Here is a 26,351-nt window from a genome sequence, read left to right on the forward strand (position 1 = left end):
GACTGGTCATGCAAGGTATCTCAGAAATATTGATGAACTGAAACAGTTTTGTATGGAGAAATGGTCTAAGATTCCTCCTCATTGTTGTGAAAGCCTGATCAGCTACAGGAAACGTTTGGTAGAGGTTGCTACACGAGGTTCTACCAGTTATTAAACAGAAGGGTTCACATACTTTTTCTAGCTTGGACTGTGAAAGATTAAACAATGTGTTCAATAAAGACATGAAAAGTACAATTGTTTGTGCTATTAGTTTAGGCAGATTGTGTTTGTCAATTATTGTGACTTAGATGAAGATCAGACCACATTTTATGAGTAGTTAATGCAGAAAACCAGGTAATTGCAAAGGGCTCACAAACTTTTTCTTGCAACTCTATGTCACCATATGTTACCCTGAGCTTCATTTTCTTGTGGGCATTCACAGTAATTACAAGAAACACCATAGAATCAATGACAAACAGATAATCAACCAATGTGAAAAAGAGAAAAAGATGTGTAAATACAAAAATAATGAATAAAAAATAAACTTGAGAGCATGAGTTGTAAAATCCTTGAAAGTGATTGCATAGGATGTGGAATTATTCACTCTGATTCAAGAGCCTGATGGTTGAGCGGTAATAAGTACTTGCCTTTACAGATTCTGGTTTAGTCTCCATAAGTAGAAAGTTTTGTAATTAAGATTTCTTTTAAACGAATGATGAAACTACAAGTAGCAAAGACAATAGGGAATTAATGATTCAACTTTAAGAAGCCCCCCCACCAACCACCCAGGTTACTTTTACACACACACCCACATTCCTACCTGCTGGTAGATTATCTCCACCACTTCTTGTAGTGCCTCATCTGTGTTGACACAGCTGTTCATCATTTCGGTGAAATGCACAATCTCCAGTTCAAAGCTCCCAGGGTGAGAGGTCAAAAGACTCAAGAAATCTTGGAGATAGTCGGATAGTGTGAGGTCAGGTAATACGTCAAAATCCACGTAGGACTCATCTGGCACTACCTTTTCAGGGGAGACCAGCAGAATCGTACATCAGAATTCACCCAAGGATTCAATATCCCCACTGCTTTGTGTTTTTTTTTGTAGGGTTCTCAGTAATATTAACTGTAATGTTAACTGTTAACTGCTAATTTTAAAATAGCTTCTCTGAAGTGTAATAATGAAATGGCTTCTTTGCAATGTTAGCTATGAGGTAATGTTCTCTGTAGCTGAAATGTTTGGGTTATAGTTATAGATAACGGAGGAACTCACCAATGGAAGCTATGTTATTCTATCTGTATGTGTGGGAACCTGGGTGAGTGCGTGGGTTTTTCGGGAGGAGAACTGAAGAGGAAGGACATGCTGGACACGCTCTGGTGACCACTGTGTTTTGTCCCAGGCGGTGGGTCGAGGGGGTTGGAGGAGATCGAATGGTGGAAAGAAGACTCCGTTAATTGAGCTCCAACGGTTGTGCACAAAGTGGTTGAACTCTGCTAAGTTTGGCACCTTTTACTTTCCTTTTATATTGCATCTCTATTAATTACATAGTTCCAGTAAGATCTATAAAGTGTAATCTGTAAATCGTACATTGTGTGGTATCTGATATTTTATGTGAGAGTTTGTACCAGGGTGCATTACACAGCAACTACGTAAACGTGAGACACCGTTTGGCGAGCGGATGGGGTTTCTCCTAGACAAACACGAGCCGATAGCCCTGAGCATTACATTCATATATACAGTGGCATGCAAAAGTTTGGGCACCCCAGTCAAAATTTCTGTTACTGTGAATAGCTGAGCGAGTAAAAGATGAACTGATTTCCAAAAGGCATAAAGTTAAAGATGACACATTTCTTTAATACTTTAAGCAAGAAAACTTTTGTATTTCCATCTTTTACAGTTTCAAAATAACAAAAAAGGAAAAGGGACCGAAGCAAAAGTTTGGGCATCCTGCATTGCAATACTTAGTAACACCGCTTTGGCAAGTATCACAGCTTGTAAATACTTTTTGTAGCCAGCTAAGAGACTTTCAATTCTTGTTTGGGGGGTTTCCGCCCATTCTTCCTTGCAAAAGGTTCCTAGTTTTGTGAGATTCTTGGGGTTTCTTGCATGAACTGCTCTTTTGAGGTCTATCCAGAGATTCTTGATCATGTTTAGGTCAGGGGACTGAGGACCATGGCAAAACCTTCAGCTTGCACCTCTTGAATAGTCCATTGTGGATTTTGAGGTGTGTTTAGGTTCATTACCCTGTTGTAGACACCATCCTCTTTTTATCTTTGGCTTTTTTACAGACGGTGTGATGTTTGCTTCCAGAATTTGCTGGTATTTAATTGAATCCATTCTTCCCTCTACCAGTAAATGTTTCCCGTGCCACTGGCTGCAACACAAGCCCAAAGCATGATCGATCCACCCCTGTGCTTAACAGTTGGAGAGGGGTTCTTTTCATGAAATGCTGCATCCTTTTTTCTCCAAACATACCTTTGCTCATTGTGGCCAAAAAGTTCTATTCAAAAGGTTCAAAGGAACATCTAAACAAGCCTGATGCATTTTAGAAACAAGTCCTGTGGACTGATGAAGTTAAAATAGAATACTTGCCAAAGGGGGTGTTACTAAGTATTGCAATGCAGGATGCCCAAACTTTTGCTTTGGGCCCTTTTCCTTTTTTGTTATTTTGAAACTGTAAAAGATGGAAATAAAAAAGTTTTCTTGCTTAAAATACTAAAGAAATGTGTCATCTTTAACTTTATGCCTTTTGGAAATCCATTCATCTTTTACTCGCTTAGCTATTCACAGTAACAGAAATTTTGACCGGGGTGCCCAGACTTCTGCATGCCACTGTAGATAGATAAAGGTTCCTGATATAAATACAAAGTCGAATCCATGGCAAAGTACAGTGGATTCCCGTTAATTGGGCCATCGGTTTATTTGGGACAACTTTTAAAAAACAAAAGTTAATAAAGAAAATTGCTGAGATTGTCTTAATTCATCTGGGACTCTATGCTGCTCAACTGGGACAGAAGACTGTTGCCGAACGGTTTCTACCTAGCTTCATTTGTGTGCACTTGAGCAGCCATTAAACACTACACTGTACTTAGAGCAAACAGTTTTTAAATAGCATCTGTTGCACGTTTCTCTAATTAAAGAGCAGTGATTTTTGTCACTGATAGCTGGTGAGAAATAAGCGATATGAAAATTCAGAACTGTTTTGTTCACTGTAGTTTCAAGCATTCAGGTTTGGAGATGCCAGAAACTGCCAGGAGTGAAAATGAAATGATTTCACTACTTCGATGAGTTAGAAACTACAATGAATTTGTAGGTTATTGATAATCATCCTAAATGTTACAATGAAAATGAAGATGTAGAGGATGCAATTGTCAAATGCATTGTACACTGGGTGTATGCTGAATTTGTTCATTTACAGTCACAGCATCGTACAGACCGCACAGACTCTGTCACTAACAGGGGAATATCTTGAATAATAAGATGGACTCTTGACATCATAATCAACAATGTCATGGCCTTGCCATAAGCCCGTTAGATACAGGAGCAGAAGTGTACCATTCAGCCCATTAATTCTACCCTGCCATAATCCAGCTAACAGCATCAAGAAATTAAAGGGGAAGGGCCAGGGGAAACCAAACAGCAGTTGAAACATTAATAAACTTGTCCCAATCAACATAACCAGTCAAAATCATTCTGTGGCTCTTTATATTTAGAATTGTCAATCAGGACAGCGGGTAGTGGCTTTGAGATCTATCCCTCAAACATAGCTAGATAATTAAATAGCGTCATAACATTTAACTCCGCCATGGACAGTCCCAAGCCCGGCTGCGAAAGGAGGAAGGTTGGGCATCGGGCTAGCAACCCCATGCTATAAAAACCCAGAGCTACAGAAATGCCAACAGAAGCTCCAAAGACCTCGTCCCTGGGAGAGAAAGGGTCTTTGAAGATGGGCTACACCTGGGGACAATTTGAAAGACTGGTCCAGGACAGAGGACGGTGGTGAGCTGCTGTTGGCCCAGTAGGGGTGACGGTTGAAAAGAAGTCATTTTGGGGGCACTTCTGCTCTGTGAACACTCTTGCCAAATTTCAGGCTTTGAGTCAGAAAACGGCAAGTTTCATACCCACATCCACACCAACAACAAAGGCTCCTGTGGGGAAGGACGGCACTGTCCTGATAAGGTGGGTTCTCACCCCATCTGTTAAAGATCCTAATACATCACTGCAGGGAAAATCTAAACAAACATCTGTATCACAATAGAATATATATATACACACACACATATATATTCTGCTTAATTGGAACAGGAGACAATTGCCAAACAGTTTCTAACTAGCATTACCCCACGTGAACTTACATGGCTGTTAGACACTATACTGTGCTTACAGTGATCAATTTTTAAATAGCTTCATTTGCATGTGTTTGTTCAAAAAGCAGCGATTTTTGCCACTGAAAGTTGGCAAGAAATAAGCAATATGACAATTCAGAACTGTTTTGTTCACTGTGGTTTCAAATATTCTGGACTGGAGATGCCAGAAACAGCTGGGATAATTGTGTTGCTGAGAATTGACTGGAAGAAATTACCTCATTAAAGTGCGAGGATAGTGGCATGACATCAGCAGAGACACTGTCAATCACAGGGTGCTGAAGGAAAAAGAAACAGACATTAACAAGATCAGTGGAGTGGTTACTGAACATGAGGGAACTGGCTTCATATGATGACTTTATTACAAACGTGAATATATCATGAAACATGTACGATCTTTGTACTTCAATTTCATCCCAAGAGAACCATATGTAGATTTTTCATACACAGTGTATTCCAGTTAATTGGCCATCAGTTAATCAGGACAGCTTCTTATTTAAGACAACTCTTTGACCATAAGACCATAAGACATATGAGCAGAATTAGGCCATCTGGCCCATCGAGTCTGCTCCGCCATTCAATTATGGCGGATCCTTTTTTCTTCTCCTCAACCCCAGTTCCCGGCCTTTTATCTGTAACCTTCAATGCCATGTCCAATCAGGAACCTATCAACCTCTGCCTTAAATACACCCAACGATCTGTCCTCCACAGCTGCATGTGGCAACAAATTCCACAAATTCACCACCCTTTGGCTAAAGAAATTTCTCTGTATCTGTTTTGAAAGGGCACCCCTCTATCCTGAGGCTGTGTCCTCTTGTCCTAGACTCTCCCACCATGGGGAAACATCCTTTCCACATCTACTCTGTCTAGGCCTTTCAACATTCGAAAGGTTTCAATGAGATCTCCCCTCATCCTTCTGAATTCCAGCGAGTACAGACCCAGAACCAAACATTCCTCGTATGAAAACCCTTTCATTCCTGGAATCATCTTGTGAAACTCCTGTGGACCCTCTCCAATACCAGCACATCTTTCCTTAAGCAAAGAGCCCTAAACTCTTCACAATACTCAAGGTGAGGCATCACCAGTGCCTTATTAAGCCTCAGCATCACCCTCTTGCTCTTGTATTCTAGACCTCTTGAAATGAATGCTTACATTGCATTTGCCTCCTCTCCACCGACGCAACCTGCAAGTTAACCTTCAGGGTGTTCCGCACAAGGACTCCCAAGTCCCTCTGCATCTCAGATTCCTCGATTTTCTCCCCATTTAGAAAACAGTCCAAATATTTATTTCTACTACCAAAGTTTAAGGTCATTTTCCAACATTGTATTTCATTTGCCACTCTCTTGGTCATTCTCCTAATCTAAGTCCTTCTGCATCCTACCTGTTTCCTCAACACCACCAATCTTCTGCAAACTTGGCAACAAAGCCATCTATTCCATCATCCAAATCATTTTAAATCTCTCCCTCTCCCAGTCAAGAGTGCCCTCCTGCTTCAAATTATCCACCATTGTCCCTGTACCAAAAAAGACCAAGGTAACATACCTGAATGACAGGCGTCCTGTCACACTCACCTCAACAATAAGCAAATGCTTTGAGAGGCTGGTCAAAGATTACATCTGCAGCTTGCTACCACCTAAACTGGACCCCCTACAATTCAGCTACCAACACAACCCATTGACAGACGACACAATAGCCACTGCTCTACATACTGTCCCTACACATCTAGAGAAGGATGCTTATGTGAGAGTGCTTTTCTTGGACTACAGTTCAGCATTCAACAACACAGTTCCATCCATGCTTGACAAGAAGCTCAGAGAGCTTGGCCTTGACCCTACCTTGTGCAGCTGGATCCTGGACTTGCTGTCAAATCACCAGCAGGATGTAAGGGTGGGCTCCCTCACCTCCAACCCTCTAGCTCTCAACACAGGAGCCCCTCAGGACTGCGTACTGAGTCCCCTCCTTTACTCCCTGTATACCCATGACTGTATCACCACCCACAGCTCCAATCTGCTAATTAAATTTGCCGACGACAGTACACTGATTGGCCTTATGTCAAACAATAACGAGGTGGCCTACAGGGAAGAAGTCATCTCTCTGACACAGTGGTGTCAAGAATACAACCTCTCCCTCAATGTCATAAAAACAAAGGAGCTGGGGTTAAGAGGGTAACAGCTTCAAGTTCCTCGGCATCCACATCACTAAGGACCTCACGTGGTCTGTACACAACAGTTGTGTGGTAAAAAAAAGGCACAACAGCGCCTCTTTCACCTTAGACAGTTGAGGAAGTTTGGCATGGGCCCCCAAATCCTAAGAACTTTCCACAGGGGCATAACTGCGAGCATCCTGACTGGCTGTATCACTGCCTGGTATGGGAACTGTATCTCCCTTAATTGCAGAACTCTGCAGAGAGTGGTATGGGCAGCCCAGTGCATCTATAGTTGTGAACTACCCATGATTCAGGACGTTTACAAGGACAGGTATGTAAAAAGTGCCTGTAGGATCATTGGGGTCCCAAGCCATCCCAACCACAATCTATTCCAGCTACCACCATCCGGGAAACAGTACCGCAGCATAAAAGCCAGGACCAACAGGCTCTGGGACAGCTTCTTCCACCAGGCCTCAGACTGATGAACTCATGCTGATTTGAGTGTACTCTACATTACATTGACTGTTCTATTTATTATAATTTTTTTAAGTGATTATGATTGCACATGGCACATCTAGATGGCGATGTAACAAAGATTTTTACTCCTCATGTATGTGAAGGATGTAAGAAATAAAGTCAATTCAATTCAAATCATTTATATACAGCATAAAAAGAACATCAACGTAACACCACTAGTCACTGGCAGCCAATCAGAAAAGGATCCCCTTATTCCCACTCACTGCCTCCTACCAATCAGCCAATGGTCTAACAATGCCTGTAACTTTCCTGTAATACCATGGGCTCTTAACTTGGTAAGCAGCCTCATGTGTGGCACCTTATCAAAGGCCTTCTGAAAGTCCAAATATACAACATCCACTGCATCCCCTTTATCTATGCTACTTGTAATCTCCTCAAAGAATTCCAACAGGTTCATCAGGCAGAATTTTCCCTGAAGGAAACCATGCTGACTGTTAAAGAACAAACACTAATCATGAAAATAGCAGGTACTCCTTTTGCATATTTGAGAAACTATGCAGCTTACTTGGGACAGGAGACTGTTACCAAACAGCTTCTAACTAGTGTCAGTCACTTGTGTGGCTGTTACAGACTACACCATGCTAAGAGTGAACAGCTTTTAAATAGTGTCAATTGCACGTGCTTGTGTTGTGTTATCCATTTGGGCTGATGGATGTCCATTCAAAATGCAGTGATTTTATAATTCTGTTTTTTATTTTGAATTTTGGTAGTTCCTCAGGTTTCTCTATTAATTGGGATAAGAGTGAACTAATGCCAGTCACTGCAGTGGTTAATACAGCGTATTTACAGTCCATTCCCTTTAAATAACTCACGATAATTTTTCCTATCTTGGTGTGACTATTACAAAAAAACCAGATGATCTTTTGCAAGTGAATTGGCAAAACAAAGTTGAGCAGGTTAAACGCAAGTATTGACTTTTGGAAAACCCTTCCAATTTCTTTGGTGGGGAGGGTTAGCGCAATCAAGATGATTGTACTGCTACGATATCTTCATCTTTTCTAGTCAAATTCATGTTTTATTCCTCTGTCATATTTTAAGCAATTGGATTCAATTATTATTCCCTTCAATTGGAATTACAAAGCCATTAGAATTACTAAAAAACACTCGTCAAAGCCCAAGGAAGCAGGTGGTTTTGCCCTACTGAATGTTAAAATGTATTACTGGGCTGCCCACCTATCCATTCTTGCATGGTGGAAAAAAGGCCCACCCTCTACCTAAGACTCGTGCCCAGCATGGTTACTCATAGAGCGAGTGCTTTGTAAGAAGACTTCCTTACCAGCTCTCCTTAATAGCCCCACTGCAGTTAATAAGTCACATTTTAGTAACAGCTCCGTGGTCGGCAGCACTATAAGAATTTGGAAGCAGATTCAACTACACATTAAGGACCCAAAAACTTATATTGACACTCTGATTTGTGACAATCATTCCTTTTTGCCTGGCCTGAATGATACTGTTTTTTTTAACCTGGAAACAGAGAGGCATCTGTAGCATAGGTGACTTATATATTAATGGAAACTTTGCCTCATTTGCGCAGTTACAAGCAGTTTACAACATCCCTGCATCTAGTTTTTTTTAGGTATTTACAAATTTGAGATTATGTTAGGAAATATATACCCAACTTCGAAGTTTTAGACAAACATGAGTCCCTGGAGGCAATAAATAAATTTGATACTGTTACTCATAGTGCGGTATCCTATTTTTATCAGATCCTACATAATGGAGCTCGGGTGAATAATGCGGGTTTTAAACAGGCATGGGTGGATGAATTGGGTATAGAACTGACAGAGGTCTGGGATGAGTGTTTAAAGAGTGTTCGTGATTGTTCGGTCAAAGCCAGACACAGACTTACACAGTTTAAAACAATACATAGACTCCATTACTCCAAAGAAAAGTTGCACAGTTTCTACCCTAATGTTTCACCAGTTTGTGATAGATGTAAATCTGTGAACAGTAACTTGTCACATTCATTCTGGTCATGTTGTAAGCTTTATGCATACTGGAAAAGTATTTTTCACTGTTTCTCTGAGGCTTTTGGGAAGTGGTGGGAACCAGACCCGCTCATAGCCATCCTTGGTGCAACAAGCTCCCTATCTTCAGGCAATGTGTATGAAAAAATGGCTGTATTGTTTGGCATGGTGATTGCTAAGAAGTTACTCCTGCAAATGTGGAAAATTGACTCTCTGCAATCTGTGGCTGAGAGAACTGGCAAATACTTTACATTTGGAGAGATTGAGACTATGTAATGAGGACAGAGGGGACATCTTTGAAAGGATATGGGGCCCTGTATTGGACTTCCTTATGGGGTGAGGACTGAGGTTTTTTGGTGCGGTGCACCTCTGCTGTGTATGTTTATTTTTGCCTTTATATTTTTCTCCCTTTTGCTGCTCAATATTTAATTTGATTTTGTTATGGTTGTGGTTTTTTGTGCACGTGCTGTATTTTTTTGTGTCTTTTTGTTTGTTTGTAATAAATACAAATAAAATAAATAATTTTTAAAAATTTTGAATACGAAAACTGAGTAACAAATTGTCATATGAAATTGGTGGCATCCATTAGTCTCGCGAGACCATGGATCTGCGCCTGGAAAGTCTTGCTTCTCCTCTCCAGGGCGCAGGCCTAGGCAAGGTTGTATGGAAGACCGGCAGTTGCCCATGCTGCAAGTCTCCCCTCTCCACGACACCGATGTTGTCCAAGGGAAGGGCAAGGGCCGATACAGCTTGGCACTGGTGTCGTCGCAGGAGTTGCCAGAACAAGGTTGAAGACAACGTCGGACCGCCTTAGGGGCTCCAGCTCCAGATTTGTCCTCAGGGTTTACTCCCGAAGCCTTTCCCGTGAGTGGGTATGGCCACAAGGCAGCGGAGGTTTGAAATGGACTGCCTTCCCAGGCTGACGAGCTCCATCTGCCTGAAGCACTGGTTTTAAGGCACCAGGACCCGCCTTCGCCCCTTCTCCTGTCAGTAGAAACAGTTCCGCCGGGCTTAGAGGCTAAGCCACACGAGAAGGCCAGGAGTTGGACTTGGTTGTCAGAGGCTATTTGAGGCGCATGCCGTGAGGAACACTTTTAGGTAGTGGGAGCTTATCCTCACTACCACCCCTCGGCTTGACAACCTTAGGAACCTATATGAAATACAGAACAAATTATAATCAGAAGGGCGGGTATTGATGTTTGTGGGCTGGAGATATATAAAAAGACATCGTCAGTGTATAACGAAAGGTGATGTTCATGTCCATGCATTTCAGTGGGAGATATCAAAGGGTCCTGTCTGATGCTAACAGCCAGTGGCTCAATGATAACTGCAAACAAAAACGGAGAAGGAGGGCAGCCTTGACGAGTCCCACGATGAACTGCAAAAGGGGAGGAAATATTCTGATTAGTGATAATAGAAGCAGATGGGTGTGAATAAATTGTCTCAATCCATTTAATGAAAGATGGTCCAAATCCAAATTTCTTAAGTGCAAACATCATATATGGCCATTCCACTTGGTCAAACGCACGTTGTGCATCTAATGGAATGACTACAGTCTCTTCTGCATGTTTTGTATATAAAATATTGAAAAGACAATGCAAATTAAAATACATATGTCTACCTGGCATAAAGCCAATTTGATCTGGATGAATAATAGAACAAATGCATTCTTTTAACCTATTGGTCAGGAATTTCCCAAGAATTTTGGTTTCAATGGGCAGTAGCGAAACGGGGCGATATGATGAACCACCTTGGGATGACGGCCTGCTTTTGGAATCAGAGAAACATTGGCTTTACATAAAGTGGGTGGCAATCTGGAAGCTATCCTAGTGATTCAACATTCATAAGAGCAGAGGTGACAGATTTGGACCAAATACTTTGAAGAATTCCATGCTAAAACCATCCGGACCCGCTGCCTTATTACTGGGGAGGGAAGAGATGACCTTCTTGATCTCATCTAGGCTTATATCAGCACCTAGTGTATTTACTGAATCCGTTAGCTTTTCTACTTTTTTATATAACTTTTTTAACTATTTCCATGAAACTTTGCCTAATTGTGACAGCCATTTCATTAGGCCAAATTATACTGGTCCTGATGTGTCCCAATTAACCAGAATGATATAGAAATATACTGCATACATATTTATTTATTTATTTATTTATTTATTTGTGTGAATTTTCAATACTTAGATATAAGACAATAAGTCATAGGAGCTCAATTAGGCCATTCAGCCCATCGAGTCTGCTCCATCATTCTAACATGGCTGATCCCAGACCCTACTCAACCCCATACACCTGCCTTCTCCCCATATCCTTTGATGTCCTGACAGATCAGGAAATGATCAACTTCCATCTTAAATATATGCACGGACTTGGCACAGCGTCCCACAGATTCACTACTCTCTGGCTAAATAAAATCCTTCTTAGGTCTGTTAGAAAAGGTCACCCCTCAATTCTGAGGCCACGCCCTCTAGTTCTGGGTACCCCCACCAGAGGAAACATGCTTTCCATAGAGAAATAGAAAACCTACAGCACAACACAGGCCCTTCAGCCCACAATGCTGAGCTGAACATGTACTTACTTTAGAAATTACCTAGGGTTACCCAGAGCCCTCTATTTTTCTACGCTCATGTACCTATCCAGGAGTCTGTTAAAAGGCCCTATCGTATCTGCCTCCACCACCGTAGCTGGCAGCCCATTCCACGCACTCACCACTCTCTGCGTAAAAAACTTACACTTGACACCTCCTCTGTACCTACTTCCAAGCACCTTAAAACTGTGCCCCCCTCATGCTAGCGATTTCAGCCCTGGGAAAAAGCCACTGACTATCCACACGATCAATGCCTCTCAGCATCGTATACACCTCTATCAGGTCACCTCTCATCCTCTGTCACTCCAAGGAGAAAAGGCAGAGTTCACTCAACCTATTCTCATAGGCCATGCTGCCCAATCCAGACAACATCCTTGTAAATCTCCTCTGTACCCTTTCTATGGTTTCCACATCCTTCCTGTAGTGAGGCAACCAGAACTGAAGATGATACTCCAGGGAACTATATAGCTGTAACATTACCTCTCGGCTCCTAAACTCAATCCCACGGTTGATGAAGGCCAATGCACCGTATGCTTTCTTAACCACAGAGTCAACCTGCATAGCAGCTTTGAGTGTCCTATGGACTCGGACCCCAAGATATCTCTAACTCTCCACACTGTCAAGAGCCTTACCATTAATACTATATTCTGCCGTATTTGACCTACCAAAATGAACCACCTCACACTTATCTGGGTTGAACTCCCTCTGCCACTTCTTAGCCCAGTTTTGCATCCTATCAACATTTTCAGTACACTGGATGAACTCAGCAGGTCGGGCAGCATCAGTCAGAAACGGTGAGTCGACGTTTCGGGCCGGAATCCTTCGTCAGGACTGAAGAATGAAAGATGGGGAAGGATTTGAAGAATGCTTGTAGTGTCAGTTGATAGACCAGTAATCTGAAAGACAAAGGGGTGGGAGAGGGGAAGCATTGACATCATAGCCCTGAAAACAATGGGTGGTAGAAGAAGGAGGTGGAACCATGAGGGAGCTGGGGGAGGGGGTAGAGTGAAATAGGGATAGAGGAAGGGAGGGGGAGGGAATTACCAGAAGTTGGAGAATTCTATGTTCATACCAAGGGGCTGGAGACTACCTAGACGGTATATGAGGTACTGTACATAATTTGTCTTTCAAATTACTGGTCTATCAACTGACGCTACAAGCCTTCTTCAAATCCTTCCCCATCTTTCATTCTTCAGTCCTGACGAAGGGTTCCGGCCCAAAACGTCGACTCATCGTTTCTGCCTGATGCTGCCCGACCTGCTGAGTTCATCCAGTGTACTGAAAGTGTTGCTTTGATCTTTTACAGCATCTGCAGATTATTTTGTGTTTGCATCCTATCAATGACCCGCTGTAACCTCCGACAGCCCTACACACTATCCTCAACATCCCCAACCTTTGTGTCATCAGCAAATTTACTAACACATCCCTCCACTTCCTCATCCAGGTCATTTATAAAAATCACAAAGAGTAGGGGTCCCAGAACAGATCCCTGAGGCACACCACTGGTCACCAACCTCCATGCAGAATATGATCCATCTACAACCACTCTTTGCCTTCTGTGGGCAAGCCAGTTCTGGATCCACAAAACAATGTCCCCTTGGATCCCATACCTCCTTACTTTCTCAATAAGCCTTGCATGGGGTGCCTTATCAAATGCCTTGCTGAAATCCATATACACTACATCTACTGCTCTACCCTCATCAATGTGTTTAGTCACATCCTCAAAAAATTCAATCAGGCTCGTAAGGCACGACCTCTCTCCAGATGGCGCTCACGCAGTGAGGTCACTTCTCGGCTTCGCTCCGTTACTTTTTCATTTTATATCTATGATCACCTTTATTTAATTTACTTTTTAAGTTTGGATTTTGAACTTTGAAGAGATGAGTAGAGAATCAGCTACAAAACCTAAAGTTCGAGACACTAAACCTGCAAAAGGTGCCGATGGCGACAGAAAAAAGAAATCCGATACTAAACATCCTGAGATAACTCATGAATTATTGATGAATTTGTTTCGTGATCAAGCTGAGGAAATATGCCGAGGTGTTAAAGAAGAGATTACCGCAATTATGCAAGCTTATGGTGTGCTTGACCATCAAGTTCAACAGCAACAAAATACCATCACCGAACTGAAGGAAGATGCATGAAAGAAGGAGGAAAAAATCAAAAGTTTGGAACAAAAAGTTTCTTTGACAGATAAACAGCTGGAGAGTTAAGATTACTGATCTGGAAAACCGATCCAGAAGAAAGAACTTACGTTTATTTGGGTTAGGGTTAGGGTTAGGGTTTCCCCGAGGAAGTTGAGACAGGAGACCCTTCAGTATTCTTCTCTGAACTTTCAAAGACTGCGTTTAGCTCTGAATTCCCAGATGATCCTCCATTGCTCGATCGCACACATCGTATTTTTCGGAATAAATCAGATTCTCAATCTAAACCAAGACCAGTAATTATCCGATTTCATTATGTTCATGTTAAAGAGCAACTCATACGAGCAGCCCGACGGTAGGGAATGATTAAATTTGAAAACCATCAATTCCGACTGTATGAGGACTTCAGCCCTGAATTAATGAGAGCACAATTGGCTTTCAAACCTCTGATGACGGAATGCTACCAAAAAGATCTTAAACCAGCGTTACTGTATCCTGTCCGCTTAAGAATTTCTCCTCCGAACAGCCAGCGACTTTTTTTCAACTCTACAAGTGCAGCTCGAAGCTTTCTGGAAGAACTTGAATCAGCCGCCACGGTTTAATTAATATAGGATCCTTGTGATATTGGCTTCAGCTTTTTGTTTTTTTTTCAAATTCTATTACTCATACGACTCATTTTTGAAGATTGACCTTTATAAGTATAAGACTTCTAGTTTTGATCGGTAGTGTTGCTATTCTTTATACTTAATCTTACCGTTGTTATCGGTTACTTTCTATTTTTTTTAAATATTGTATGTGGGGGAATACTATCTTTTTTTCCCTCCCCGTGGTATAACCATGATGGCGCTTTGTTTTCTTCTCTCCATTATACCTTTTTTTTTTAACCGCACTATCTTTTTGGGTTCTTCTTCCCATAATACTTTTTAATGCCGGATACGCCTTTTTTTTACACTTAACTGTTCCCCCTTACAAATATTTTACATTGAATAATATGTATTGGTACCTCTTCTTTTTTTATTTTATTAGCATGTTAGTGATTATAGTACTAAGGTATTTTATTTTACTGTATTTGTTAAGTTTATGGTTTTTTTTCGCGGTTATAGTGTAGTTTTTTTTAGGTGGCCTTTTTACCAACATATATTTGGGAGCCGCCTTCTGGAGAAATGGCGGTAGATTTAGTGTTAGCTAGCTTTCTGGCCTTTCTTGGCTTAGTTTTAGGGTTCTTGGGTGGTGGGTGGGGGTGCTTTTTCTTTTTTTCCATTGGTCTAATTCTGAACTACAACAATGTCTGCATTGTCGCAACTTCCATCTCTTTTCCAAAGGCTGGTTCCTCTTCCGGTTACATGGGATTATACTCTGGCTAACCCTTTATATATCAAAACATTGATTTATGGTTAACATGGCTCAGAGGATTAACTTTGTTTCTTGGAATACAAATGGACTAAACCATCCGATTAAAAGGAAAAAGATTTTTAAAGTATTCCATAAAATGAATGTCCATATTATTTTTGCCCAAGAAACTCATGTGAGGAAAGAGGATAATCAGCATTTTTTTAAGTTTTGGAAGGAATAACAATATCACTCAAACTCAAAAGCTAAAGTGAGAGGAGTTTCAATTTTCATAGATTCTTCAATTGCATTTGTACATCACAATACCTTCTCTGACCCGAATGGTAGATTCTTGTTAATTACTGGTCTACTTTTTAATAAGAAAGTTGTTATGGTTAATGTTTATGCCCCGAATGTGGACTACCCTGAATTTTTTAAACAATTATTTACCTCTTTTCCTAATTTAAGTGATTACATGTTGATAATGGGGGGTGACTTTAATTGTTGCTTAAATCCTTCGATGGATAAATCAGTACCAACTCAGGCACTACCGAATAAGTCAGCCACTCTTATCAATTTGTTTTTGATTGATTCTGGAATCTCCGAGATTTGGAGATTTCTACATCCCAAGGACGAAGAATTTTCTTTCTTTTCACATACACATCATACTTATTCTAGGATTGACTGTTTTTTTTTATAGAACTCTCGTTGAATTCCATCTGTAATTGAGTGTAACTATGATATCATTGATATCTGATCATGCACCATTGACTCTCTCGTATTAAGTTATGGGATATACCTCCTAATATTAGACAACGGCGTTTTAATTCCAATTTACTTCAAGATTCAGATTTTGTAAACTTTATCAAGGATCAGATTGACTTCTTTTTTTTAACCAATACTACGGATGAAATTTCCAGTGGGGTTATATGGGACATTTTTAAAGCTTATATCCGTGGTCAGATCATTTCTTACTCGGCTGGATTGAAAAATCGCATTAAGAATGAAATATTGGTGTTGATTGGCATGGATAAACAATATGCCACTGCTCCTAATGAGGAGCTTTACAAACAGAGTTGAACTTCAAATGGAGCATAGTTTACTCTTAACATCATCAATAGAAAATCAACTAATGAAAACAAGAGGTGAGTTTTATATACATAGTGATAAATCTGGCAAATTATTAGCCAATCAATTAAAAACAGCCTCGGTTAAATGTCAAATTATTAAGATTCATAAACCTAATGAATTTCAACAGTTGATCATGATGAGATTAATAAATCTTTTCAAGAATTTTTACATCTTTATATCAGTCAGAATTTCCACATGATCCCAGGGAGATGCAAGATTTTTTAAGGAATCTGAACTTTCTGAAATTAACACCCGACGAATGTTTAAAGCTAGAAACACCTATTAAGGATGAAGAAATAATGGGTGCTATTTCTTCAATGAATTCTGGTAAATCACCTGGCCTAGATGGCTATACAGCAGAATTTTTAAAGTTTTTCTCTTCTATTCTTTCTCCCCAGTTGTGCAGAGTTTTTAGAGATGCAATTATTACAGATAAACTACCACAATCATTTTATGGAGCTTCCATTTCCTTAATTTAAAAAAAACAAGGATCCTACTGAATGTGCATCATATAGACCAATATCTTTATTGAATGTTGATTCAAAAATTTTTCTAAAATATTAGTATCTAGGTTAGAAAAGGTATTACTTCAAATTATTTCCACGGATCAAACTGGATTTATTAAAAATCGTTATTCATCTTTTAATATTAGGAGATTAATAAATATTATTTATACTCCTTCACTGAAAACTCCAGAATGTGTTATTTCATTAGATGCCAAGAAAGCTTTTGACAGAGTTGAATGGGTATATTTATTTACTACGCTTGAGAAGTTTAACTTTAGCCCGATATTTATATCCTGGATTAAATTGATATATCATACTCCCTTAGCTTTGGTTTTGACTAATAATCAAAGATCTCCCTTTTTTCGATTATTTCGTGGCACTAGATTGGACTGTCCTTTAAGTCCCTTATTATTTGATATTGCTTTAGAACCTTTAGCAATTGCAATTCGAGATTCACCAAACATTTTTGGTATTACTCGTGGGAAAGAGATACATAAGCTATTATATGCAGATGATTTATTATTATATATTTCTGATCCAGAAAAATCCATTCCTGCAACTTTATCCTTGTTGAATAAGTTTAGTAAATTTTTTGGTTACCAAACTGAATCTTAATAAGAGTGAACTTTTTCCATTAAATATGATGGTTCCAATCTATAAATGTTTACCATTTAGATTAGTTACTGATCAATTTACTTATTTAGGAGTTAAAATTACTAAGAAGCATAAGGATTTATTTAAGGTTAATTTCTTACCCTTACTTGATCAGATTAAAGGGTTGATAACTAAATGGTCACCAATGTTTTTGTCATTAATGGATCAACGCTGTTCAGATGATTATTTTACCTAAGTTTCTATATTTATTTCAAGCATTGCCAATTTTTATTCCGAAATCCTTTTTTGATAATGTTGATTTAAAAATTTCCCCACACATATGGCAGAATAAAAATCCTAGACTTGGTAAAAGACATTTGCAGAATCCCAAAAAGGAGGGCGGTCTAGCATTGCCAAACTTTAGATTCTACTATTGGGCGATTAATATTCGTTATTTAAAATTTTGGACATGGAATTGGGTTACAGTTCCAAGTCCACAATGGGTCAATCTTGAATGTAATTCTGTTTCAGGATTTTCATTGGGTTCTATTTTAGGGACCCCACTTCCTTTTGACTTTTCTAAACTGGACAAACAAATGGATAACCCAATAGTTAAATATACTCTTCAAATATAGTTTCAGTTTTGAAAATTTTTTGGACTGAATCAATTTATTCTAACTAGCCCTATTATATCCAACTTTCTTTTTCAACCTTCTTTTTTGGATCAAGCATATCTGGTCTGGAAAACAAAGGATATAATACATTTTTCTGATTTATTTTCAGATAATTGTTTTATGTCTTTTGAACAATTATCTAATAAATATAATTTACCTAGATCACATTTTTTTTTAGATATTTACAGATTAGAAACTTTTTAAATACTGTTCTTACTACCTTTCCGATTTCATATTCCACTGATATACTGGAAAAAATTTTGGATTTAAACCTTTTTCAGAAAGGTTCAATAACAATTATTTATAATATGATAAGGAAAATAAATCCAGATGTTTCTAATACAATTAAGAATGACTGGGAAAGGGAACTTAAGCTTATCTTACCTACTGAGAAATGGCAAAACATTTTTCAATTAGTTAACTCTTCCTCTATTTGTGCTAAACACATGCGTTGATACAGTTTAAAGTTGTACATAGGGCTTATATGTCTAAGGATAAACTAGCTCGTTATTACTCTCATGTAAATTCTGTATGTGATAGATGTCATTCTGAGATAGCCTCATTAACTCATATGTTTTGGTCTTGCCCTTTATTGAAGAAATATTGGGATGATATTTTTGATATTATTTCCACTGTCTTGAATATTGATTTACAACCTCATCCTAGTACTGCCATTTTTGGTTTACCAATGATAGAAAAACATCATTTGACCTCTTCAGTTCGTCAGATGATTGCTTTTGTTACTTTAATGGCTAGAAGATCTATACTATTGAATTGGAAAGAGATTAATCCTCCTACTACATTTCATTGGTTTTCTCAAACTTTATCTTGTTTAAATCTAGAAAAAATTATTAGTGTCATTTTTGACCCATCTATTAAATTTGATGAGACTTGGAGACCATTTATTCAATACTCCCACATGATGTAATTTGACACTTGCCAAATCTATTTTGTGATTTCAATATATGGGGAGAGGAGCAGAAGTGGTGACACTATTGGTTCTATCTGAGGTATCAAAATAGCCCTTTCTTTTCTTTTTTTTCTTAGTTTTCTTTAGTTTGGGTAGATTAGTTTTTTTTTAGGGGATTTTTTTTTCTTTTTCTGTTTTTTTAATGATATTTTTGTATTTTATGTATACTCCCTATATATTTGGTTGCTAATCTGTGTGATTTTGGGATGTTTCTAACTATGTGTTACCTGACTCTAAATTTCAATAATTATTATCAATTAACATAATCCCAATTTCTCTGTACTTACTTTTTGTAATGTGTTTGATGTTGAAACTAAGAAAAAGATTGAAAAAGAAAAGAAAGAAAAAAGGCATGACCTGCCTTTGACAAAACCATGCTGACTATTCCTAATCATATTATACCTCTCCAAATGTTCATAAATCCTGCCTCTCAGGATCTTCTCCACCAACTTACCAACCACTGAGGTAAGATTCAATGGTCTATAATTTCCTGGGCTATCTCTGTTCCCTTTCTTGAATAAAGGAACAAGATCTGCAACCCTCCAATCCTCTGGAACCTCTCCTGTCCCCATTGATGATGCAAAGATCATCGCCAGAGGCTCAGCAATCTCCTCCCTCGTCTCCCACAGTAGCCTGGGGTACATCTCCTCCGGTCCCAGTGACTTATCCAACTTGATGCTTTCCAAAAGCTCCAGCACATCCTCTTTCTTAATATCTACATGCTCAAGCTTTTCAGTCCACTGTAAGTCATCCCTACAATCACCAAGATCCTTTTCCGTAGTGAATACTGAAGCAAAGTATTCATTAAGTACCTCTGCTATCTCTTCCGGTTCCGTACACACTTTTCCACTGTCACACTTGATTGGTCCTATTCTCTCACATCTTTTCCTCTTGCTCTTCACACACTTGCAGAATACCTTGGAGTTTTCCTTAAACTTGCCTGCCAAGGCCTTCTCATGGCTCCTTCTGGCTCTCCTAATTTCATTCTTTAGCTCCTTCCTGCTAGCCTTATAATCTTCTAGATCTTTATCATTACCTCATTTTTTGAACCTTTTGTAAGCTTTTCTTTTCTCCTTGACTAGATTTACAACTGCCTTTGTACACCACAGTTCCTGTACCCTACTGTCCTGTCCGTCTCATTGGAATGTATCTATGTAGAACTCCACGCAAATATCCCCTGAACATTTGCCACATTTCTTTCGTACATTTCCGAGAAGATCTGTTTCCAATTTATGCTTCCAAGTACCTGCCTGATAGCCTCATAGTTCCCCTTACTCCTATTAAATGCTTCCCTAACTTGTCTGTTCCTATCCCTCTCCAATGATTCAAGATTCAAAAAATTTTATTGTCATTCTAACTATATATCAGCTCTGCAGGGCAGAATGAGACAGCGTTTCCCAGGAGCAGTGCAACCATAACATACCAACGCAACACTAAATAATAAACATAACAATAAATAGTAAACCACAACAGCCACATGTCAGTTAAAATCAAGGTATAAGTGTCCAGTGCAAGTTAAAAGTGTCCAAAGCAGAGTCAGGTAGAGCAGCTATTTAGCAGTCTGACTGCCTGTGGGAGGAAGCTGTTTAGTAGCCTTGTGGTTTTAGTTTTGATGCTCCTGTAACGTTTGCCTGATGGCAGAAGAACAAACAGTTCATGGAGAGGGTATGAGGGGTCTTTATGGATGTACCATGTCTTCTGGAGGCATCGACTCTGAAAGAGGTCTTGGACAGAAGGTAGGGAGACCCCAATAACCTTCTCTGCTCCCCTAACCACCCTCTGCAAGGCTTTTTGTCGACAGTACTGCAGCTGGAGTACCAGGTTCAATGCTATGATAAAGGAGGTGGAATTGTGATCACTGTCTCCAAAATGCTCTCCCACTGAGAAATCTGATACCTGACCAGGTTCATTTTCCAATATCAGATCAACTACAGCCTATCTTCTTGTAGACTTATCTACATATTGTGTCAAGAAACCTTCCGGAACACACCTAACAAACTCCATCCCATCTAAACCCTTTGCTCCAGGGAGATGCTAATCAATATTTGAGAAATTAAAATCTCCCACCACGACAACACTGTTATTATTACATCTTTCCAAAATCTGTCTCCCTATCCGCTCCTCGATGTCCTGTTACTATTGGGTGGTCTATAAAAAACGCCCAGTACAGTTATTGACCCCTTCCTGTTTCTAACTTCCATCCACACAGACTCAGTAGACATCCTTCCATGACTTCCTCCTTTTCTACGGCCATGACACCATCTCTGATCAACAGTGCCACGCCCCCACCTCTTTTGCCTCCCTCCCTGTCCCTTCGGAAACATATAAAGCCTGGCACTCTAAGTAACCATTCCTGCCCCTGAGCTATCCAAGTCTCTGTAACGGACACAAGATCATAGCTCCAAGTGCTGATCCACGCTGTAAGCTCATTCGCTTTGCTCATAATACTCCTTGCATTAAAATACACATCTCAAGCCATCGGTCTGGACGCACCCCTTCTCTATCACCTGCCTATCCTCCCTCTTATATTGACTACAAGCTTTCTCTTCCACCCTGTCTAGTCCTTTCAACATTTGGTTAGGTTTCAATAAGATTCCCCTCTCCTTCTTCTAAGTTCCAGTGAGTACAGGCCCAAAGCTGCCAAATATTCCTCGTATCTTAACCCCTTCATTCCCCGAAATCATTCTCGCGAACCTCCTCTGGACTCTCTTCAATGACGAAACATCCTTTCTGAGATATGGGGTCCAAAACTATTGATAATACTCCAAGTGCAGCCAGACTAGTGTCTTATAAAGGCTCAGCATCATCTGCTTGCTTTTATATTCTATTCCCCTTGAAATAAATGCCAACATTGCATTTCCCTTCTTTACCACAGAGTCAACCTGTAAATTAACCTTCTGGGAGTTTTGCACGAGAACTCCCAAGTCCCTCTGCATCTCTGATGTTTGAACCTTCTCGCCATTTAGATAATAGTCCTAATACTGTATTCCATCTACCACTTTCTTGCTCGTTCTTCCGAATTGTCCAAGTCCTGCTGCAATTGTATTGCTTCCACAGCACTACCTACCCCTCCACCTATCTTTGTATCATCTGCAAACTTTACCACAAAGTCATCAATTCCACCATCTAAGTAAATGACTAACAATGTGAAAAGTAGCGGTCCCAATACTGATCCAAGGAACACCACTAGTCACTGGCAGCCAACCAGAGAAGGTCCCTTTTATTCTAACTCGCTGCCTCCTGCCTTTCAGTCAGTCCTCTATCCATGCCAGTACCTTTCCTGTAACAAAATGCTCTAACAGATCCAAAGAGTTATCTCCTCATTGCATCCGTGGCAAATATACTTTCCTTTAAAGGAGACTACAATAAGGGAATGGGGGCGCGGGGGTATGCTATCCACTTTGATCACTTTTGCATTAAAATGGAGATCGTTGTAAAAACTGCACAATTCAGTTTGTTTTTCTTGTGAATGCTGCTGCAGGTTGTTCCTGATACCCGTGCGTACACTTACGTGTGCAGAGGACAATAAACTCCATCTTGACAGAATCTGAGGGAGAATGCCAAGATGAAGCTATTGCAGCGTACATTTTAGAAGTATTTAATTTTCCTGATTTACTCAACTTTATAAATCAAAGGATAGAGTGGACCAAGCTGTATATTGAGCAGAAGTGCAAAAGTGGCAAGAATTGTTGAGTTGTGTCCATGATAGAATAGCTGCAACAAAACCAAGTGTGAATATCCCTCAGCATACGCGTCAGAACAAAAGAACACACAACAGAAGCTAAAGGTGGGTTATAAAGGCAGGAAGAGCAGTTCTAAGACTTTGCACATTTTATAAAGAATAAGTACATATGTATAAATAGCATACAAATCCCACTGTTTAAGATAATACAGTACTGCATTGCAATCATGTATAGAATAGATGAACAGATGATCTAGCTAAAAGGCAGACCATGTTCTTCCAGCCAATCTGTCCTTTCAGCTCGACCATTTAACCCAGATTAAATTCAGGTCCAAATGGCCGTGTGACCATAGATATCTACTTTAATTTTTATTTCATTTAGAATACAAGAACAGGCCCACACAGCCCAGTAACTCACCTATCAACACTACCACAATCACAGGAAAACTTACAATCACCAATTACTTACTAACCAGTACATCTTTGGACTGCAGGAGGAAACCAGAGCACTCGGAGGAAACCCATGCAGTTGTGAGCCGGAACTGAACTCAGAGGTCCAGAACGTCCCGAGTTGCACTAACTGCTTTGCCACCGTGCCTGAGCTCTCCAATCATATGGAATATAGTTTCATCTTTTCACCATTCTACGTGCCTCATCACCATCAACATCAGGAGCCAAAAATGCCTCATCACAAAACCACTCACACAATTTTTAATTTTCATCATCCAATTACCAGTTGGTGCACTTATTCAAGAAATAATTGTGTAGTTGAGAATTGACTGGAAGGAGTTACCTCATTAAAGTGCGAGGATAGTGGCATGACATCAGCAGAGACACTGTCAATCACAGGGTGCTGAAGGAAAGAAACAGACATTAACAAGATCAGTGGAGTGGTTACTGAACATGAGGACCTGGCTTCATATTATGCCTTTTATTACAAACATGATGAACATACAATATAACATGCACAATCCTTGTACTTCTCCGTCATCCCAGAGAACTAAATGTAAATTTTTCATACACAGTAGATTCCAGTTAATTGGCCATCAGTTAATCAGGACAGCTTCTTATTTAAAACAACCCTTAAAGAACAAACACTAATCATGAAAATAGCAGGTACTCCTTTTGTATATTTGAGAAACTATGCAGCTTTTAACTAATGTCAGTCACTTGTGTGGCTGTTACAGACTACACCATGCTAAGCGTGAACAGCTTTTAAATAGTGTCATTTGCACGTGCTTGTGTTGTGTTATCCATTTGGGCTGATGGATGTCCATTCAAAATGCAGTGATTTTATAATTCTGTTTTTTACTTTGAATTTTAAAAAATTTGGATTATGACACTATTTCATGCAGGAAGGCAATGAAGGCAGTCCATCATCTGCAATGGTTGTCAGTGCTGATATTGCTCATTTATAGTCAATCAATAAAACACGGCAGCGAAGACCGGATGAATTCCCCTCTCAATAACTGTTAGGAAGGAGTACAGTTTTATAGTACTGTAGTAGTATTGTTAGTGTTTTAACTTGTTCTGTATTTCATTTAAGTCGGTTAAATGGTAGTCTCTCAACTAAATGGGGCAGCCATTTAACTGGGCCAAAATTGGTCCCAATATGCCCCAAGTAACCAGAATCCTCTGTATTGTAATTCAAATGTATGTTTCCAAGGAAAGGAGTGGTCAGATCAGTCACAGAATAAAGCTATAGTCACACAGCTCAGGAAACAGGACCTCCAACCAAACTGGTCTATGCTAACGAAGATGTCCATCTATGTTAGTCTCACTCGCCCACGTTTGACCCACAGCCTTCTCAATCCTTCCAATCCATCTATCTATCTAAGTGTCTTTTATTGTATTTAAATACAGCTTCTATGCTTTTTATTTAAATATAATTTTTACCAACCTGAAACACAAGAGATTCTGCAGATGCTGGAAATCCAAAATTACACACACAAAATGCTGCAGCAACTTAGCAGGCCAGGCAGCATCTACAGAAATAAATAAAGAGTGAATGTTTTTGGGCCAAGACATGTCCTGATAAAGGGTCTCGGCCGAAAACGTTGACTTCTTTGATAGATAGTGCCTATCTGCTGAGTTCTTCCAGCATTTTGTGCTGTTAAAAGTTAAACCTGCTTTAAACTGAAGGGAGACGGAAGAGGAATGGGTGAGTAGAACAAAGGAACATTGTGTATAAATTGGAAACCAGCTGCAGTGACAAGTATTGTTGCTGTTGGCCGAGAGTGGTGAAAGTTTCTTAATTACAAGTGATCTGTCCACAGTAAACATATGATAACAGGAAAGGAAAAACATGACATCAACAAAAACTAAAGCAATGCAGATGCTGGAAACCTGAAATAAAACAGAATGCCAGAGATACTCGGCAGATAAGATAGAAACTCAGCCTGGCTGCGAAAGGAGGCATGGACATGGGGCAGGCAACAACACTACTCAATAATAATGATATAAAAGTTGCTGGTGAACGCAGCAGGCCAGGCAGCATCTCTAGGAAGAGGTACAGTCGACGTTTCAGGCCGAACAGGAAAGCAACTTTTATGTGTGTTGCTTGAATTTCCAGCATCTGCAGAATTCCTGTTGTTTGTCAATAATAATGAACCAGGTTCATAGTGATTTTGTCTTCGCACTATCAAGCTGGCACAGAACAACATTGGTCAAAGATAACAAACCTGATTCTGAACTGGGAGTTTAGGGCTACATCTACACACTGAACAGAGAAACTCTGTGATCTACGTTACATTTGGTTTCTCCAGTGCAGAGGGGCCCTCACTGATATCGGAAGATAACTGGGAGGTAAAGACCCACCGATGAGACCGCCACAAAGCCAGTTGGGTAGAATTCTGGAGCACTGGCTGACAGTTTTGACTGGATGGTGACTTCCTCCACTCTCTGTGGTTTAACTAGGGCGGTATTTGTGCCGTGCGACAGATACTGGTCATGGGATCCCAAGGTCGTTTGCCCACGGTTGGCGCTGTCTGAAAAAAATTACAAAAAGAAAGCCAATTATTTCTCAATACTCCTTCACTCCAGTTCCTCAAAGTTCATTCAGTATGAAAGCTTCTTACTGTCACAGTCCAGTCAGTGACCAACCAATCCCCACAAATTCTCAGATCAGTGCAGCTAACCCTTTATTTGTGGGCTGATCGGTTAAATGCCAGAGACACAGCGGACATCGCACAATGGCAAATCTGGATTTTCTTGTGAGGAAGTCAACCTCACATCATTCACACACAATGTCACTACTATGTGTCCTTCCCTTGATCTCCCCCCACAGCAGAAATTCTCAATTAGTAAAAGTTTAAATTCAAAACTTATATAATAGATTAACAGATGATCTAGCTGAAGGGCACAATATGCTAGTCCAATCAATTGGTGCTTACAATTCAACCATTTAAGCCCAGATTGCATTAGTCTAGATGGGAGTCAGACCAAAGACTTAAATGACTGGACCTTCTAATAATAAATATGGAATACATTTTAATCTTTTCACAACTTCTATGAATAAACAGTTTTCAGTATCAGCCCAACCAGCGAAAGATCTTGAGAACTGCAAAGCCAAATATGCCTCACTGCTTCCATTGACATCAAGAGCACCATTGCTGCTTCCAAGGGTGCCCAGGCAGTGGTTAGTACAGTCAGGTTAGTGCCAGCAATCAGAGTTCAATTCCGACTGCAGTATGTAAGGAGTGTATGCGTACTGTGTGGGTTCCCCCCGATACTCCAGTTTC

The 26,351-nt window shown here is 39.9% G+C and overlaps 1 protein-coding gene across 2 annotated transcripts in view; it reads right to left on the reverse strand.

The window, feature by feature from the left end:
- The window catches only part of paip1 (poly(A) binding protein interacting protein 1), a 76,621-nt gene that overhangs the window by 38,413 nt on the left and 11,857 nt on the right, over positions 1-26,351 (reverse strand). For both annotated transcript variants that reach the window (XM_063049601.1, XM_063049602.1), the window contains exons 2-5: positions 25,429-25,598; positions 23,405-23,464; positions 4,560-4,619; positions 800-1,000 (exon numbers count right to left, since the gene is read on the reverse strand). In XM_063049601.1, coding sequence (XP_062905671.1) covers positions 800-1,000; positions 4,560-4,619; positions 23,405-23,464; positions 25,429-25,598 — 491 coding nt within the window. The remainder of the gene's footprint in view (positions 1-799; positions 1,001-4,559; positions 4,620-23,404; positions 23,465-25,428; positions 25,599-26,351) is intronic.

The sequence above is a fragment of the Mobula hypostoma genome, chromosome 5, assembly GCF_963921235.1.
Source record: "Mobula hypostoma chromosome 5, sMobHyp1.1, whole genome shotgun sequence".
Taxonomy (NCBI): Eukaryota; Metazoa; Chordata; class Chondrichthyes; order Myliobatiformes; family Myliobatidae; genus Mobula; species Mobula hypostoma.